Source organism: Pistacia vera, unplaced genomic scaffold (genome assembly GCF_008641045.1).
Source record: "Pistacia vera cultivar Batoury unplaced genomic scaffold, PisVer_v2 Contig570, whole genome shotgun sequence".
NCBI lineage: Eukaryota > Viridiplantae > Streptophyta > Magnoliopsida > Sapindales > Anacardiaceae > Pistacia > Pistacia vera.
Genome location: NW_022196413.1, coordinates 2579976 through 2600352, shown reverse-complemented (window position 1 = coordinate 2600352; position 20377 = coordinate 2579976). Strand labels below are relative to the sequence as shown.

Sequence of the window (20377 nt, the reverse complement as noted above, 5' to 3'; positions counted from 1 at the left end):
TATATGAAAACAGTCTCGTACATGAAGTCTATAAAGTCAAGTACTTCATTAAGCTTAAAAACATTAATCTAATGTAAAATGATATGATTTGTCTAGATGACCAAAATAGAGATTTTTGAATTAGTTATTAATTCATTTGGAATGCAGTACACATGAACCAGTAAACTATTACTAATGTACATGCCTTATAAGCAAAGAGATAATCTTGATATGATATTGTAAGGACTATGCAGATTACCATTGGATTTGATTGGTTATATCATTTAAGTTTTAGCAACTTTAGTAATATTGAAATAAAATAAAATAAAATGTTTTGAAAGATGTTGTTTAGTGTATGGTGATTGTATTTTTTTCAAAATTAGTGTGCTATTCATTATCTTAAATTTAAGTTATGTTCTATATTTGTAGAATTGGTCATGTTTTATCTTATAAAAAAATTATAATTTATATTCTAAAATTCATATAAATAATACTACCCTTATTATTTATATTTTATTTTAATTGATTAAGTTAAATTTTTTTTTAACCTTTAAAATGGTAGTTTCATAGTTCATAGACAAATCAGGCTATTGCTAAGCCCCATTTGTATAATTAATGAAAATTTTCTTTTATTTAAAATTTGTTAAATAAGTTAAAAGATTTTGTTTTTTTTTATAATTAATACCAACCGTTGGATTGGTTAAAGCTAATCCAGTGACTGATTTTTGCCCGCGTACATTCCGCGTAACGTGTTGTTCCTAGAATTATCTTGTAACCTCGAGTGGACAACGATGGAAAGCAAAAAAAAACGCAAAGGGTACTGTGGGCTTTCTAATAGAAAGAAAAAGTAAAAGTAGGAAAGAAAAGGGTAAACAGGGAAATAAAATAAAGGTAGATTTGATAAACTACTTACGTCGTGTAGCAAAGAAAAAGATGGATGCAAGAGGGGCAGCTCATATAAATGCTAAGCTTGGTTTTGTCCGGTGAGAGAAACATAGCAATCTCAATCTTCTCTGTGTAAACTTCTTTTCCTTTTTGAAATTCAAAATCATCCATTTCTGAGCTAATGGCGGATCAACTCACCGATGACCAGATCTCCGAGTTCAAGAAGCCTTCAGCTTGTTCGACAAGGATGGCGACGGTCCGTCTTCTTCTAGATCTGCTTTTACTTTTCAAATTCTCTGATCGTTGTGAATATTGTGTCGCTTTCCTGTTTTTTGATGATCTCATGAGTTAGATCGTTTATGATGCTATTGAAATGTTTTGATTTCTATTTTATGATTATCGATTCTGTTTGTGATTATGAGGCTTATGTTTCGTGTATTGATGAAATCGCTGTGTTAATTTTAGAATTTTCTGTTGTGTATGGTGATTTTCTATCTTGTTAGCATTTTGATTTGTGTTTTGATCTTTGGATCCTAGTCAATTTTTTAGAATGTGTTTTAAGTCAACTTTTTGATAGCTGTGTTTTTTTTTTTTTTTTTTTTTTAATTGTATTTTTTTTTTTTTTGCTTTTTTCTTGTGATATCCGTAGATATTTGTGAAGGATTATTTCACTTGCTCATAATAGATTTTTTCTACATTAGATTTCTTCTTTAAAAAAAAAAAAAAAACCGATATCGTAACAAAAAAAGTTGTCCTTTTATTACATAATATTTAACCATTTCCTTGATATAAATGAAGGATGCTACGATATGCTGTGTAATCACTCTTTGGGATTATAATTGGGCGAAATTGTATATTGAGTTAACTTCCATGATTGATTGTGAGAATGTTGAATCTGCTAGATATTTGTTGTTTTCCTTTGTGGAGGTGCTTGGTTTGCTTGTTAGATTTGCAGATTCATCATCAAAATGGAATGGGGTTTTTGTAGTTTCAACATGGTTCTATAATATAATTGATATTGCAGGTTGCATCACCACCAAGGAACTTGGGACTGTGATGAGGTCATTGGGGCAGAACCCCACTGAGGCAGAGCTTCAGGCATGATTAATGAAGTGGACGCTGATGGTAACGGGACCATTGATTCCCCGAGTTCCTTACCTGATGGCCAGGAAGATGAAGGATACCGACTCTGAGGAGGAGCTTAAAGAAGCCTTCCGGGTATTCGATAAGGATCAGAATGGTTTCATCTCAGCTGCTGAGCTGCGCCCTGTGATGACAAACTTAGGGGAGAAGCTTACTGATGAAGAAGTGGATGAGATGATAAGGGAAGCTGATGTGGATGGCGATGGCCAGATAAATAAGAGGAATTTGTCAAGGTTATGATGGCTAAGTATGACCCCACCCTCACCAAAAATTCTTGAAGAAAATCATTTGAAAAAAAGATCTTGAGAAAAACAGATGAGCTAATATGATGGGATCCCTAGTTTGGTCTTTACCAATTTTAATTTGATAGTTTCTGAAGTGAGCAGCGGTTGTAATGGTGGTGGTGGAGTTGTGTTCTCCCCCTTCGATTTGTCTTGTGACTTTTTAAGCATCTTTTTCTGTTTATATATTAAAATTCTTCTGTGAACCTAAACTAGCTTGCAGAACATTGTTTCTGGTTGCATGAATGAAACTGTTAATTACTCAGCTATTATTTCTTACTTTGTTCTGTGTATCTACTTTTTGGGTGAAGTTTATTTTAGAATCGGGCTCTTAATTATGTGAATACTTATTATAAGATTTTAATCATGCGAGACATTAGGTATCCGAAAACCCTTTAAGCAAATATTCATTGTATATTTTTAGTATCTTTACTGGACAGTTACTTTCATCTTTCGTCACAAACGATGCTTAATCCCCAAACTTTAATCGTGTAAGTAGTAGTACAGCGGTCTAGTTGTCTCAATTGTCAAATTCTATATTAGCTAATAGGATGTCAGAACGTTGATGGTGTTTTATCTCTTCTCTGGTCTTGTCTTGATTGTCTTGTCGTTAACACAAACAAATACTCCAATAAAATCAAACAAAGATTAGCCATCAACTCATTCCAATAATAGCACTTTCAAATTTTCAACATGATGTTGCGTGGCATCCTGGCATGCTTGCCTTTTCTCAAATATTTGGTGAAAATCAAGTTGCTCTGAAAAGTGGTCAACAATTGTAATCAAAACTGGAGTGGCTGCATGAGTTGAAACTGAAAAGTAAGCCCAGTGGGCTCACCCAACCTAAATAAAGAAAAACAAATGTCCATGCACCCACTCATGCTATATAGAATATAGCATCAACCTTTTCTTTTTAGTAAATACGGTCAAACTGCCCCCACCTTCTTCCAAAATCATTGATGAAATTGTAGTTTTAACCGTCCTTGCTTATCTAACATTAACTTTCTCTTCAACCACTTCCGGAATTAACTTATTTTTATTATGATCTTCAAGAACGAAGACTTTGAATGAAAGGATTCTCGTAATCTTAGCCCATTTAAAGACACGTTGGTTCAAATGAATACCCTAAAATAATAGAGAAATTTATACTTTGCTTTATAAAGCAATATAATGATAATAATGCAAGTCTTCAAAGTCTTCTTTGTATAGTTCAAAATTAATAAATAAAGTAAATTGTAAGTAAAGGTAATTTCTTAAAGCAAACCAAAGTCAATAAAAGTAGTACAAGTTGTAATCCTAATTAGATAAACAATTTTGACTAATAATAAGATCTAGTTTCTTTTGGTATGTAAAGAATATAAAGGAATAAGTCAATTATCACATTTCTACTCAACAATCTCATGTGTGCATGAAAGCCTATTCATGTGTTTAACAACAAGAAATGCTAAAAATACTACTTTTCATTCTCGTTTTCACTCTCTTCTCCTGACTTTACATGTCTAGTAAGTCAAAAAAAAAAAAAAGATAGATAAATAATCATTTCATATTTTATAACCTTTTCACACCTTTTGTATATATGTCTAATGGAGAGTGAAAGAAGAGAGTGTTCCTTATTTGACAATGCATCTATCAACAAAAGATCTAGATCAATAGAATTTGCAGTTTAGACTTGATAAGAGCTTTAAAATACGCATGTGTTTAGTGGTTTATTGGGATTATTTATAGGAAATCAGGTTTAATTTAGGCAATTTAACTTAATTATTTTATAAATGTCTTTTGTGGGATCACGGGTATGTTTTGAGTGTTTTCAAGTTATAAATACTTAAAGATGATATTCAGATGAAGAATATTGTCGGCAAGGGAATGTGTGACAATGAGGAACAAACAATTGGAGAATCGGAGCTAGAGTGAGAAAGTTATGGCATTTTGAAGTTGAAGTGGAAATCCTGGAATACACTCCAGTTTGAACATGCTTCATTATTTTGACAATAACTTAAGTTGTAGACATTAGATTGAGGCAATCTTGGACCATTGGAAATTTGATTTAAAGGGCTACAATTCATATGTTTACCACTTGGCCAAATTTGAATGTTATCATGCTTAAAAATCACCGTCTTTTCAATGCTGTGGCATACCACATTCTGGACAAATCAAGATTTCGGGGCAAAACCAACTATGCTAAGGCATAATGCCGTGGCACAACCATGATTCTAGAATTTTCTGCATTAAATATATGATGGTTATTTACAAGTTTAAGAGTTCTAAACCAAACAGGAAAGTAGGAAACATAACCCTAACACCCTAATGTCAATTTTTAGATAGAGACAAAGAGGATAGAGAAGATATTAGTTGCTATTTGTAAATCAAAACAACAACTCTTGGGGTTTTGGTTCATCATCTAGGGAAATTTTCTTTTATCTTTTATCTTTTTCTTGAACATATGTTTATATTGGTTGTTTCTTAAAATTCAATTATGAACTAAACAAAGTTTCTAGGGCTAAGATGTAGCCCAATTCTATGAATATGTGTTGATGTATTGTTGTTAATTATTGCTAAGTGTTAGTGTGTATGAGTTTATATACTTAGTACTTAAAGGTAGTTTGGTCTTTGTACATACAAATAGTGATATACACATATTGTAATAGACAGTAAAAGACATGAACTGAAACATATAACTTTTCTGATTTTTAAATTAACATGCTATCAGAGCTGGTCCACCTGTTTGTGTATGTATATTTTGGCTGAAGTTTCTTTTAGGCAAAGGGCAATAAAATAATGTCCTCGACTGATGTGTATTACAACATATTCAGCTCATATAAAACATATGGGTGATGTGTTGTTTTTTTTTCAACAAATTTCCTGACTCAGTTTGTAATTGAAGGTTATGTTGTTGAGTACTCTAGTTCCCATCAAAATGGCATTAATTATGTGGATTGTCGTTGCAAAAATGTGTAAACATTTGTCTAGATGACTAAAAAGTTGCTCGAACAATCCTAATTGCCTTATAATTTAGCATGCGTAACGCAATATTTTCAAAACCTAGGTTGGAATTATATTTATATATCAATAGTATCCTGTGAAAATCTTGTATCTAAATAATGGTTGTACTATTTCCTAAATGTATTTGTTACTATTTTTCAAATTGTGTGTTAGCGAACAGTTCTTTTTAAAATGCATGTTTCTCACATCATATATTATAATAAATAAATTTAAATTCATCTATAGGCCAATGTTCGAAACCTAGACCAGACTGCCAGTCCACCGGGCACTAGCAACCTCTCCGATCCGATTCAGTTCCAGGGGTTTTTTGTTAGATTTCAAACCTATAGGGACTACTTAATTTTTAAGGTTTTTTTTTCAATGTTTCAAAAGAAGGGACTAACTGAATTTTGTTGGGGCATTTTTGTATATATTTAAATTTAGGGACTAATTAAAATTTTAGGGGTATTTTGTGCAATAGTAAAATTTTAGGGAGCAATTTACAATCTTTAAAAAAAAAAATTGTTGCTAACATCATCCACCGGTTTGATCGGTCAAACTAATCAACTCGAAACTATGCCCTTGATAGGTCAAGGCTGATCCAGTTTTCAGAACCTTGTATAAGCCTAATCATTTTACTCAATAGACATGTTTTGAGTGAAAAATGTTTATGTAAAGTTAAAACGAAAATTACTAACTTACAATATCAATTCGATTGGTCACTGCTAATAATTGGATCAAAGCAGGCAGGAAAACTCACTAGACTTTGTGTAAGGACTTTAAAATCCTAAGATGATTTTGTCACATCTTATATGATGAGTAAGTCAAAGCAACGAAATCTACTAGATACCATACATAATTATTTGAAATCAATTTTTTTTATACATATGCATGTAATACATGATAATTATGGTCTATTGAAAACAGTCTCGTACATGAAGTCTATAAAGTCAAGTACTTCATTAAGCTTATAAAACATTAATCTAATGTAAAATGATATTTGTCTAGATGACCAAAATAGAGATTTTTGAATAGTTTATAATTCATTTGGAATGCAGTACACATGAACCAGTAACTATTATCTAATGTACATAGCCTTATAAGCAAAGAGATTAATCTTGATATGATATTGTAAGGACTATGCATGTATACCATTGATTTGAGTTGGTTATTCATTTTAAGTTTTAGCAACTTTAGTAATATTGAAATAAAATAAAATAAAATGTTTTGTGAAAGATGTTGTTTGTGATGGTGATTGTTATTATTTTTCAAAATTAGTGTGCTATTCATTATCTTAAAATTTAAAGTTATTTGTACTATTTGTAGAATTGGTCAGTTTTATCTTTATAAAAAAATATAATTTATGATTCTAAAATTCATATATAATACTACCACCGTTATTATTTATAATTTTTTTATTTTAATTGATATAAGTTATTTTTTTTTTTTAACCTTTAAAATGGTAGTTTCATAGTTCATAGACAAATCAGGTTATTGCTCAAGCCCAATTTGCTATAATTAATGAAAATTTCTTTTATTTAAAATTTGTTAAATAAGTTAAAGATTTGTTTTTTTTTATATATTTAATACCAACCGTTGGATTTGGTAAAGCTAATCCAGTGACTGATTTTTGCCCGCGTACATTCCGCGTAACGCGTGTGTGTCCTGAATTATCTTTGTACATCTCGAGTGGACACGATGGAAAGCAAAAAATGTAAACGCACAAGGGTACTGGGGTCTTTCTAATTAGAAAAAAAAGTAAAAGTAGAAAAGAAAAGGGTAAACAGGGAAAAAAAAAGGTATATTGATAACTACTTACGTCCGTTGCAAAGAAAATGATGGATGCAAGAGGGCAGCTCATATAAAATGCTAAGCTTGGTTTTGTCCGGGAGAAAACATAGCAATCTCAATCTCTCTCTTGTGTAAACTTCTTTTCCTTTTTGAATTCAAAATCATCCATTTCTGAGCTAATGGCGGATCAACTCACCGATGACCAGATCTCCGAGTTCAAAGAAGCCTTCAGCTTGTTCGACAAGGATGGCGACGGCTCGCTCTCTTCTAGATCTGCTTTTACTTTTTCAAATTCTCTGATCGTTGTGAATATTTGTGTCGCTTTCCTGTTTTTTGATGATCTCATGAGTTAGAATCGTTTATGATGCTATTGAAATGTTTTGATTTCTATTTTATGTTATCGATTCTGTTTGTTGATTATGAGGCTTATGTTTCGTGTATTGATGAAATCGCTGTGTTAATTTTAGAATTTTCTGTTGTGTATGGTGATTTCTATCTTGTTATGCATTTTGTTTGTGTTTTGATCTTCGGATCCTAGTCAATTTTTTAGAATGTGTTTTAAGTCAACTTTTTGATAGCTTGTTTTTTTTTTTTTTTTTTTTTTTTGTATTTTTTTTTTTTTTGCTTTTCTTCTGTGATATCCGTAGATATTTGTGAAGGATATTTCACTTGCTTCATAATAGATTTTTTCACATTAGATTTCTCTTTAAAAAAAAAAAAAAAAACCGATATCGTAACAAAAAAAGTTGTCCTTTTATTCACTTAATATTTTAACCATTTCCTCTGATTAAAATGAAGGAAATGCTACGATGCTGTGTAATCACTCTTTGAGGATTATAATTGGGCGAAATTGTCATATTTGAGTTAACTTCCATGATGATTGTGAGAATGTTGAATCTGCTAGATATTTGTTTTTTTCACTTTGTGGAGGTGCTTGGTTTGCTTGTTAGATTTGCAGATTCATCATCAAAATTGGAATGGGGTTTTTGTAGTTTCAACATGGTTTCTAATATAAATTGATATTGCAGGTTGCATCACCACCAGGAACTTGGGACTGTGATGAGGTCATTGGGGCAGAACCCCACTGAGGCAGAGCTTCAGACATGATTAATGAAGTGGACGCTGAGGTAACGGCACATTGTTTCCCCGAGTCCTTAACCTGATGGCCAGGAAGATGAAGGATACCGACTCTGAGGAGGAGCTTAAAGAAGCCTTCCGGGTATTCGATAAGGATCAGAATGGTTTCATCTCAGCTGCTGAGCTGCGCCATGTGATGACAAACTTAGGGGAGAAGCTTACTGATGAAGAAGTGGATGAGATGAAGGGAAGCTGATGTGGATGGCGATGGCCAGATAAATTACAGGAATTTGTCAAGGTTATGATGGCTAAGTAATGACCCCACCCTCACCAAAACTTCTTGAAGAAAATCATTTGAAAAAAAGATCTGGAGAAAAAAATCGACTAATATGATGGGATCCCTAGTTTGGTCTTTACCAATTTTAATTTGATAGTTTCTGAAGTGAGCACGGTCTGTATGGTGGTGGTGGAGTTGTTGTCTCCCCCTTCGATTTGTCTTGTGACTTTTTTAAGCATCTTTTTTTCGGTTTTTATATATAAACTTCTTCTGTGAACCTAAACTAGCTTGCAGAACATTGTTTTCTGTTGCATGAATGACACGTTAATTACTCAGCTATTATTTCTTACTTTTGTTCTGTGTATCTACTTTTGGGGGTGAAGTTTTTTTAGAATCGGGCTCTTATTTATTGTAATACTATTATATAAGATTTAACTCAATGCTGAGCATTAGGTATCCGAAAACCTTTAAGCAATATTCATTGTAATATTTTTAGTATCTTTCCACTGACAGTTACTTTCATCTTTCGTCACAAACAATGCTTAATCACCAAACTTTAATCGTGTAAGTAGTAGTACAGGTCTAAGTTGTCCCTCCATTGTCCGAAAACACGGAAAATGATGTGATGCAAGAAGGGCAGCTCCTATAAAAGGCAAGCTTGCTTTTATCCAGAGGGAAAACGCAACAATCTCAATCTCTCTCTCCGCGTATCTGTTTTTTTTTTAAAACCCGAAATCATTCATTCCTGAGTTAATGGCGGATCAACTCACCGATGACCAGATCTCTGAGTTCAAAGAAGCCTTCAGCTTGTTCGACAAGGATGGCGACGGTACGTCTCTCTGCTAGATCTGCTTTTCCTTTTTCAATTTCTCTGATTTTTGTTATTATATGTGTTCGCTTTCTTGTTTTTGATTATCTCTATGGATCTTTCTATTCGTTTTTTGATCTGCAGTGCTCTTGAAATGATTTGGTTTCTATTTTGTGATTATCGAATTCTATTTATCGATTATGAAGCTTCTGCTTTGTGAATTGATGAAATAGCTGTCTTAATTGTGAAACTTTATGTCGTGTATTTTGATTTTCTATGACGCAATCTTGAATATGCATTTTGGATTTTTGTTTTGATCTTCGGATCCTTGTCGACTTTTCCAGAATTTGTTTAAGTCAACTTTATGATGCCTGGTTTTGTTTTTCATTTTAATTTTAAGTTATGTGTTATATATTTTTCTTATTATTGTTTTTTTTTTTTTTTTTTGGTAGCCTTAGATTTTTAGTAAGGATTTAATTTACTTGCTTTATGATAGATTTTGTCTATAGATTGATTCTAAATAATTGAATATTGAACAAATAAATTGTCCTTTTATTCACTTAATAATTTAACCCTTTCCCCTTATTAAAATAAAGGAAATGCTACAATATGATATGTAACCATTCCTTAAGATTTTGATTGGGAGTTATTGTCACATTTGAGATAACTTTCGTGTTTATTAGAGAATGTTGAATCTGCACCATTATTTTCTATATTGAGGAGTTCTACTCGTAATTGTGCCTGCAGTAGTCGCTGGGTCTTCCAGTGACATAATTAAGCTCTACTTTTTAAATTATGAAGACAAATTGAGTTAAGAAGAAGTTTATTTTTTACTCTTAATTGAGAAAGTTTTCCATTCAATGAAGCATCTCCTGAAATTTTGATGATGAACTCTTGCTGTTTCAGAATATCTTGTTTTTATGGACACAAATTGGACATTAAAAAGATATTTCACATTAGTTTTAAAAGGCCTCTCTCAATTTCTTCCCAACTTAACACCCTACCATTCATTATTAAGTCATTGACTCCATATACAATAATCTACAATAGAGTTGTCTCTTATAACTTAAAGAAGTTTGAGATGGGCCAATACATGTTTATTCATTTATGAGAAAAAGAAAATCCACCTCAAGTCAAGAGAAGCAAAAGTGGGGGTGGTTTTCTACAGATCAAACTCATTCTCCAGTTTCTCTTGATTTATTTTCAAGTTTTTTTTTTTTTTTTTTTTTTCCCTTTTTTTCAACTAATCCGAAAGAAGGACTATGAAAACATAACTGGCAAAGCTTGTTGAAGAAATGCTGCTTTGAAGTTGAATGGCTTTTAAAAAGAAAGCAGTTTGCAGTGAAGACTTGGAAGTATTAATGGAGTTTCATATTTTGTAAATTAGCGTAAAGGATAGTCATTTGTTTCAACTCAATAGGCTGTACATTTCTAAAGAGAAATATGTGTCACTTGGAGAGTCAGCGACTGTCGCATGCAAGTGTGCTAGCGATGTTATGGTTCTTGATTTGGTTTTTAGATTTGTGTATTCTTCATGGTAATGGGTTCTATTTTGTTATGAAAACTAATTTAATAAATTCAATTTTGCAGGTTGCATCACCACCAAGGAACTTGGGACTGTGATGAGGTCATTGGGCCAGAATCCCACTGAGGCAGAGCTCCAGGACATGATTAATGAGGTGGATGCTGATGGTAATGGGACAATTGATTTTCCCGAGTTCCTGAACCTGATGGCCAGGAAGATGAAGGATACCGACTCTGAGGAGGAGCTTAAAGAGGCCTTCCGGGTATTTGACAAGGATCAGAATGGTTTCATCTCAGCTGCTGAGCTGCGCCATGTGATGACAAACCTGGGGGAGAAGCTTACCGATGAAGAAGTTGATGAGATGATCAGGGAAGCTGATGTTGACGGAGATGGTCAAATAAATTATGAGGAGTTTGTCAAGGTTATGATGGCCAAGTAATGATCCCACCCTCGCAAAAACGTCTTATAAGAAATCATTTTGAAAAAGATTTGGAGAAAATAGGGTTGGCTAATATAATGGGATCCCTAGTTGTTATATATATTTTCGAGTATCTTTTCAGTTTTTACATATTTTACTTCCATCTGTGAACCTAATCCAGCTTGCAGAACATTGTTTTCTGTTGCATGAATGACACTGTTAATTACTTGGCTATTTCTTATTTGCCTTTATAGCTTCTGTGCATATCCGAATTTTTTGTTTAACGATTTTATGATAACTCTTAAGACTTCTGGGTGCATCAAAGAACCTGTTTTGTGTATGTATATTTTGGCTGAAGTTTCTTTTAGGCAAAGGGCAATAAAATAATGTCCTCGACTGATGTGTATTACAACATATTCAGCTCATATAAAACATATGGGTGATGTGTGTTTTTTTTTTCAGACAAATTTCCTTGACTCAGTTTGTAAATTGAAGGTTATGTTGTTGAGTACTCTAGTTCCCATCAAAATGGAGCATTAATTATGTGGATTGTCGTTGCAAAAATGTGTAAACATTTGTCTAGATGACTTAAAAAGTTGCTCGTAACAATCCTAATTGCCTTTATAATTTAGCATGCGTAACGTCAATATTTTCAAAACCTAGGTTGGTAATTATATTTATTATATCAATAGTATCCATGTGAAAATCTTGTATCTAAAATTAATGGTTGTACTATTTTCTTAAATGTATTTGTTACTATTTTTCAAATTGTGTGTTAGCGAACAGTTCTTTTTTAAAATGCATGTTTCTCACATCATATATTATTAATAAATAAAATTTAAATTCATCTATAGGCCAATGTTCGAAAACTTGGACCAGACTGGCCAGTCCGATCGGGAACTAGCAACCTCTCCGATCCGATTCAGGTTCCAGGGGTTTTTTGTTAGATTTCAAACCTATAGGGACTACTTGAATTTTTTAAGGTTTTTTTTCAATGTTTCAAAATGTAAGGGACTAACTGAATTTTGTTGGGGCATTTTTGTAATATATTTAAAATTTAGGGACTAATTAAAATTTTAGGGGTATTTTTGTGCAATAGTAAAATTTTAGGGAGCAATTTACAATCTTTAAAAAAAAAAATTGTTGCTAACATCATCCAACCGGTTTGATCGGTCAAACTAATCAACTCGGAAACTAGGCCCTTGATTAGGTCAAGGCTTGATCCAGTTTTCAGAACCTTGTATAAGCCTCAAATCATTTTAACTCAATAGACATGTTTTGAGTGAAAAATGTTTATGTAAAGTTAAAACGAAAACTCATACTTAAAATGACAATATCAATTCGATTGGTCACATGCTAATAATTGGTATCAAAGCAGGCTAGTGAAAACTCACTAGACTTTTGTGTAAGGACTTTAAAATCCATAAGATGATTTTGTCACATCTTATATTGAGTGAAGTAAGTCTAAAGCAAACGAAATCTACTAGATACCATACATAATTATTTGAAATCAAATTTTTTTTATACATACTGCATGTAATACATGATAATTATGGTCTATATGAAAACAGTCTCGTACATGAAGTCTATAAAGTCAAGTACTTCATTAAGCTTATAAAACATTAATCTATATGTAAAATGATATGATTTGTCTAGATGACCAAAATAGAGATTTTTGAATTAGTTTATTAATTCATTTGGAATGCAGTACACATGAACCAGTAAACTATTATCTAATGTACATAGCCTTATAAGCAAAGAGATTAATCTTGATATGATATTGTAAGGACTATGCATGTATACCATTGGATTTGAGTTGGTTATGTCATTTTAAGTTTTAGCAACTTTAGTAATAATTGAAATAAAATAAAATAAAAATGTTTTGTGAAAGATGTTGTTTAGTGTATGGTGATTGTTATTATTTTTCAAAATTAGTGTGCTATTCATTATCTTAAAATTTAAAGTTATTGTATCTATATTTGTAGAATTGGTCATGTTTTATCTTTATAAAAAAATTATAATTTATTATTCTAAAATTCATATAAATAATACTACACCGTTATTATTTATAATTTTTTTATTTTAATTGATATAAGTTAATTTTTTTTTATTTAACCTTTAAAATGGTAGTTTCATAGTTCATAGACAAATCAGGTTATTGCTCAAGCCCAATTTGCTATAATTAATGAAAATTTTCTTTTATTTAAAATTTGTTAAATAAGTTAAAAGATTTTGTTTTTTTTTATATATTTAATACCAACCGTTGGATTTGGTTAAAGCTAATCCAGTGACTGATTTTTGCCCGCGTACATTCCGCGTAACGCGTGTGTTCCTAGAATTATCTTTGTAACCATCTCGAGTTGGACAACGATGGAAAGCAAAAAATGTAAACGCACAAGGGTACTGTGGTCTTTCTAATTAGAAAGAAAAAGTAAAAGTAGAAAAGAAAAGGGTAAACAGGGAAATAAAATAAAGGTAGATTTGATAAACTACTTACGTCCGTTAGCAAAGAAAATGATAGGATGCAAGAGGGGCAGCTCATATAAAATGCTAAGCTTGGTTTTGTCCGGAGAGAAAACATAGCAATCTCAATCTCTCTCTTAGTGTAAACTTCTTTTCCTTTTTGAAATTCAAAATCATCCATTTCTGAGCTAATGGCGGATCAACTCACCGATGACCAGATCTCCGAGTTCAAAGAAGCCTTCAGCTTGTTCGACAAGGATGGCGACGGTCCGTCTCTCTTCTAGATCTGCTTTTACTTTTTCAAATTCTCTGATCGTTGTGAATATTTGTGTTCGCTTTCCTGTTTTTTGATGATCTCATGAGTTAGAATCGTTTATGATGCTATTGAAATGTTTTGATTTCTATTTTATGATTATCGAATTCTGTTTGTTGATTATGAGGCTTATGTTTCGTGTATTGATGAAATCGCTGTGTTAATTTTAGAATTTTCTGTTGTGTATGGTGATTTTCTATCTTGTATTTGCATTTTGATTTTGGATCTTCTGGATCTAGTCAATTTTTTAGAATGTGTTTTAAGTCAACTTTTTGATAGCTGTGTTTTTTTTTTTTTTTTTTTTAATCGTAATTTTTTTTTATTTTTGCTTTTCTTCTTGTGATATCCGTAGATATTTGTGAAGGATTATTTCACTTGCTTCATAATAGATTTTTTCCATACATTAGATTTCTTCTTTAAAAAAAAAAAAAACCGATATCGTAACAAAAAAAGTTGTCCTTTTATTCACTTAATATTTTAACCATTTCCTCTGATTAAAATGAAGGAAATGCTACGATATGCTGTGTAATCACACTTTGAGGATTATAATTGGGCGAAATTGTCATATTTGAGTTAACTTCCATGATTGATTGTGAGAATGTTGAATCTGCTAGATATTTTGTTGTTTTCACTTTGTGGAGGTGCTTGGTTTGCTTGTTAGATTTGCAGATTCATCATCAAAATTGGAATGGGGTTTTTGTAGTTTCAACATGGTTCTATAATATAAATTGATATTGCAGGTTGCATCACCACCAAGGAACTTGGGACTGTGATGAGGTCATTGGGGCAGAACCCCACTGAGGCAGAGCTTCAGGACATGATTAATGAAGTGGACGCTGATGGTAACGGGACAATTGATTTCCCCGAGTTCCTTAACCTGATGGCCAGGAAGATGAAGGATACCGACTCTGAGGAGGAGCTTAAAGAAGCCTTCCGGGTATTCGATAAGGATCAGAATGGTTTCATCTCAGCTGCTGAGCTGCGCCATGTGATGACAAACTTAGGGGAGAAGCTTACTGATGAAGAAGTGGATGAGATGATAAGGGAAGCTGATGTGGATGGCGATGGCCAGATAAATTACGAGGAATTTGTCAAGGTTATGATGGCTAAGTAATGACCCCACCCTCACCAAAACTTCTTGAAGAAAATCATTTGAAAAAAAGATCTGGAGAAAAACAGGGTCGACTAATATGATGGGATCCCTAGTTTGGTCTTTACCAATTTTAATTTGATAGTTTCTGAAGTGAGCAGCGGTCTGTAATGGTGGTGGTGGAGTTGTTGTCTCCCCCTTCGATTTGTCTTGTGACTTTTTTAAGTATCTTTTTTCGGTTTTTATATATTAAACTTCTTCTGTGAACCTAAACTAGCTTGCAGAACATTGTTTTCTGTTGCATGAATGACACTGTTAATTACTCAGCTATTATTTCTTACTTTTGTTCTGTGTATCTACTTTTTGGGTGAAGTTTATTTTAGAATCGGGCTCTTAATTTATTGTGAATACTATTATATAAGATTTTAACTCAATGCTGAGCATTAGGTATCCGAAAACCCTTTAAGCAAATATTCATTGTAATATTTTTAGTATCTTTCACTGGACAGTTACTTTCATCTTTCGTCACAAACGAATGCCTAATCACCAAACTTTAATCGTGTAAGTGGTAGTACAGGTCTAATTGTCTCAATTGTCAAATTCTATATTAGCTAATAGGATGTCAGAACGTTGATGGTGTTTTATCTCTTCTCTGGTCTTGTCTTGATTGTCTTATCGTTAACACAAGCAAATATTCCAATAAAATCAAACAAAGATTGGCCATCAACTCATTCCAATAATAGCACTTTCAAATTTTCAACATGATGTTGCGTGGCATCCTGGCATGTTGCCTTTTCTCAAATATTTGGTGAAAATCAAGTTGCTCTGAAAAGTGGTCAACAATTGTAATCAAAACTGGAGTGGCTGCATGAGTTGAAACTAAAAAGCAAGCCCAGTGGGCTCACCCAACCTAAATAAATAAAAACAAATGTTCATGCACCCACTCATGCTATATAGAATATAGCATCCACCTTTTCTTTTTAGTAAATACAGTCAAACTGCCCCCACCTTCTTCCAAAATCATTGATGAAATTGTAGTTTTAACCGTCCTTGCTTAGCTAACATTAACTTTCTCTTCAACCACTTCCGGAATTAACTTATTTTTATTATGTTCTTCAAGAACGAAGACTTTGAATGAAAGGATTCTCGTAATCTTAGCCCATTTAAAGACACGTTGGTTTAAATGAATACCCTAAAATAATAGAGAAATTTATACTTTGCTTTATAAAGCAATATAATGATAATAATGCAAGTCTTCAAAGTCTTCTTTGTATAGTTCAAAATTAATAAATAAAGTAAATTGTAAGTAAAGGTAATTTCTTAAAGCAAACCAAAGTCAATAAAAGTAGTACAAGTTGTAATCCTAATTAAATGAACAATTTTGACTAATAATAAGATCTAGTTTCTTTTGGTATCTAAAGAATATAAAGGAATAAGTCAATTATCACATTTCTACTCAACAATCTCATGTGTGCATGAAAGCCTATTCGTGTGTTTAACAACAAGAAATGCTAAAAATACTACTTTTCATTCTCGTTTTCATTCTCTTCTCCTGACTTTACATGTCTAGTAAGTCACCCAAAGAAAAAAAAAAAAACGATAGATAAATAATCATTTCATATTTTATAACCTTTTCACACCTTTTGTATATATGTCTAATGGAGAGTGAAAGAAGAGAGTGTTCCTTATTTGAGAACGCATCTATCAACAAAAGATCTAGATCAATAGAATTTGCAGTTTAGACTTGATAAGAGCTTTAAAATACGCATGTGTTTAGTGGTTTATTGGGATTATTTATAGGAAATCAGGTTTAATTTATGCCATTATCTTAATTATTTTATAAATGTCTTTTGTGCGATCACATGTATGTTTTGAGTGTTTTCAAGTTATAAATACTTAAAGATGATATCCAGATGAAGAATAATGTCGGCAAGGGAATATGTGACAATGAGGAACAAACAATTTGAGAATCGGAGCTAGAGCGGGAAAGTTATGGCGTTTTGAAGTTGAAGTGGAAATCCTGGAATACACTCCAGTTTGAACATGCTTCATTATTTTGACAATAACTTAAGCTGTAGACATTAGATTGTGGCAATCTTGGACCATTGGAAAATTGATTTAAAGGGCTACAATTCATATGTTTACCACTTGGCCAAATTTGAATGTTATCATGCTTAAAAATAATCGTCTTTTCAATGTTGTGGCACAGCACATTCTGGACAAATCAAGATTTCGGGGCAGAACCAACTATGCTGAGGCATAATGTCATGGCATAACCATGATTCTAGAATTTTCTGCATTAAATATATGATGGTTATTTACAAGTTTAAGAGTTCTAAACCAAATAGGAAAGTAGGAAACATAACCCTAACACCCTAATGTCGATTTTTAGAGAGAGATAGAGAGGATAGAGAAGAGATTAGCTGCTATTTGTAAATCAAAACAACAACTCTTGGGGTTTTGGTTCATCATCTAGGGAAATTTTCTTTTATCTTTTTCTTGAACATATGTTTATATTGGTTGTTTCTTAAAATTCAATTATGAACTAAACAAAGTTTATAGGGCTAAGATGTAGCCCAATTCTATGATTATGTGTTGATGTATTGTTGTTAATTATTGCTAAGTGTTAGTGCGTATGAGTTTATATAGTTAGTACTTAAGGGTAGTTTGGTCTTTGTACATACAAATAATGATATACACATATTGTAATAGACAGTAAAAGACATGAACTGAAACATATAACTTTTCTGATTTTTAAATTAACATGCTATCAGAGCTGGTCCCTAATCAGTGGTGGTGGCGGTTATTGTTCAGATATCGGAGTTATCAATAACCACATCACTTGGTGCTTATCACTTTCTGGAAAAGAAACTTGAAAACTTGAGCTCAAATCTAATCAAGGAGCACCAGATCTGCTCATCTTCATATCTTGTCTCGACGGAATCATAGTCAGTAGGAGTCACAGTGACCAGTTTGTTTACGAAGGGGGGATGGTGCTAACTAGTCTGTTTGCAAAGGGGGTATGGCAGCTGGTGCTTTAGTTTCTGAGAAAAATATGAAACCCTAAGCCCAAGGGTGAAATTGACAGATTTAAAAGTTGAGAAGTTGTTTTATAAGAATAGAAAAGTTGAGGGGTTGTTCTCAAGAAGAGAAAAGTTAAGGAGTTTTCTGCAGGAACATAAAAGTTTAGGGGTTGTTCTACAAGAAGAGAAACGTTGAATGGTTGTTCTGTATTTTTCTATTCTATTCACGGATTTGTCTTTGCTTGATACTCCATGGCTAAAATTGGTGTTTCTGGTGGCTCTCATACTATAGTTTTAGAAGTAATTTCTTCCTTTGGCCCTCGTATTACAAATCAATGTCTTTAAGTGTTGAACACTATTCCCAACGGAAGAAAATAGTTTTTTTAGCTCTCCATGGATAGGGCCAACATAAGCATCTCACAAATTTGCCCCCAAACGCAAATATCAATCCCTCTAGATCAAATAAGTGGTTACAAGATGATGCTCGAATTTTTTCCCAACTATTTAATTCAATGGAGCCCCAAGTACTCTCCCTTACAACACATTGTGACACTGTTAAAGAGTTGTGGGAATACCTAGCTATTTTATACATGGGAAAATTGAATATGTCTCGGGTTTATGATGTATTGAAGACTTTATGTAGTATGAATCAACATGGTTGATATGTTATTGAGTACTTTGGTGAATTCAAAGCCTTGTTTGAAGAGTTTAATGTTTTGCTTCCGATTGATGTTGATCCAACAAGGCCAAGGAGTAGCGAGAACAATTAGGTATTGTATGGTTTTTGTCCAGTTTGGAATATGAGCTACACGTTCACAAATTCTTTCTAGTTTTGATGTTTCCTCTTTGGCTGATACATCTGCTCGAGTTGTGAGGGTGTCTCGGCATACCACAGCTATTTCTTCCTCAATTAAGCTTTATGACGAGGCTACTCTCCTTAGCTCTCGATGGGCTGAACATTCACATAGACGACGTGATGGTGGACGGTATGGGAGGCGTCCTGGTGGATGTGGAGGACATTCTGGTGGACATGGTGGACCATTTGGAGATGACATTATTTGTTACTATTATAAGGGGCTTGGACATATGAAGTGGGATTGTCCGAAGGGCCTTGTTGATGTTACTGCTTCTAATCAAACACCTAACCACAGAATAATTCCTATGTTTGATGAAGAGTTTACTTGGTATACATAGTTTTCAGTGCCCAATTAGTTTACCCCTCCCTCCAAGCCTTCCACTACTACTCTAGTGCATAAAGGTACATCTGCTACTTGTTTTTCGGCCTTCCCTCAAACTTGGGTGATCAATTCTAGTGCTTCTGACCATATGGTTGGTGCCACAGGTATTCTATTTGATTTAACCCTTTCTTTGACATTGTCATCAGTGACCATGGCAAATGGTTTGTCCACAGCGGTACAGTGATGTGGTTTTGCGTTCCCCACACCCTCTCTACCTTTAAATTATGTTTTATATATTCCTAATTTTCCATTTAACCTTTTGTCAATTAGTAAAATTACTAAGCATCTTTATTGTAGTGTCTCATTTTTTTTCCTGCTCATTATCTTTTTCAAGATCTTTCCATGAGAAGGACGATTGGTAGGGGTTGTGTAGTGGATGGTCTCTATGTGCTGGATGCTCTTCCATCATCACCTTCTGCTTTTTTTGGTGTCTCATCTACAGCCCTTGATCTTCACTGTAGGCTTGAGCATCTGTCTCTTTCTAACCTCAAGAAAATGTTTCTTAGTCTTGCATCTGTATCCGAGTTAGTCTATAAGCCTGGTCAGTTTGCCAAACATCACCGCGTGTCTTATCCCCCTAGAGTCTGTAAACGAGGTTCTGCTCATTTTCATTTAGTTCATTATGATGTTTGGGGTCCGTGTCTTGTTATTGCTATGTTAGGATTTTGTTATTATGTTACCTTTGTTGATGATTATACAAGAATGACATGGCTTTATTTAATGAAAAATTGTTCTGAGTTGTATTCCCTTTTTACCACTTTATGTGTTGCAATACACACTCAGTTTTTTGTTCCTATTCGCGTATTACGTAGTGAGAATGGATGCAAGTATTTTTCTGCTTCTTTTTCTTCCTTTATGGCACAACACGATACTATTCATCAATCCTTGTGTCCAGACACTCCACAACAAAATGGGGTGGTTGAACGTAAAAATCGGCATCTCGTGGAGGTTGTCCATGCTCTTCTGTTTCATAGGAAAGTTCCTAAAGTTTTTTGGAGGGAAATGGTCAAAATTGCTTGTTATTTGATTAATTGTATGTCATCTACTGTGCTTTAGGGGGAGGTTCCCCATGCTATATTGTTCCCGT

The 20377-nt window shown here is 33.1% G+C and overlaps 2 protein-coding genes and 2 pseudogenes across 2 annotated transcripts; all 4 read left to right on the top strand.

Moving 5' to 3' along the window:
- The first annotated feature begins 992 nt into the window (after positions 1–992).
- Positions 993–2285, top strand: LOC116108976 (annotated as a pseudogene).
- Positions 2286–7191: 4906 nt separating this feature from the next.
- On the top strand, positions 7192–8466 carry LOC116109030 (annotated as a pseudogene).
- A 574-nt stretch (positions 8467–9040) lies between these two features.
- Positions 9041–11447, top strand: LOC116109027 (calmodulin-7). Its single transcript, XM_031395282.1, has 2 exons — positions 9041–9241; positions 10811–11447. The coding sequence occupies exons 1-2, from the start codon at positions 9166–9168 to the stop codon at positions 11182–11184; spliced, it is 450 nt and encodes a 149-aa protein (XP_031251142.1). The 5' UTR covers positions 9041–9165; the 3' UTR covers positions 11185–11447.
- Positions 11448–13702: 2255 nt separating this feature from the next.
- On the top strand, positions 13703–15373 carry LOC116109026 (calmodulin-7). Its single transcript, XM_031395281.1, has 2 exons — positions 13703–13893; positions 14680–15373. The coding sequence occupies exons 1-2, from the start codon at positions 13818–13820 to the stop codon at positions 15051–15053; spliced, it is 450 nt and encodes a 149-aa protein (XP_031251141.1). The 5' UTR covers positions 13703–13817; the 3' UTR covers positions 15054–15373.
- The last annotated feature ends 5004 nt before the right edge of the window (positions 15374–20377 follow it).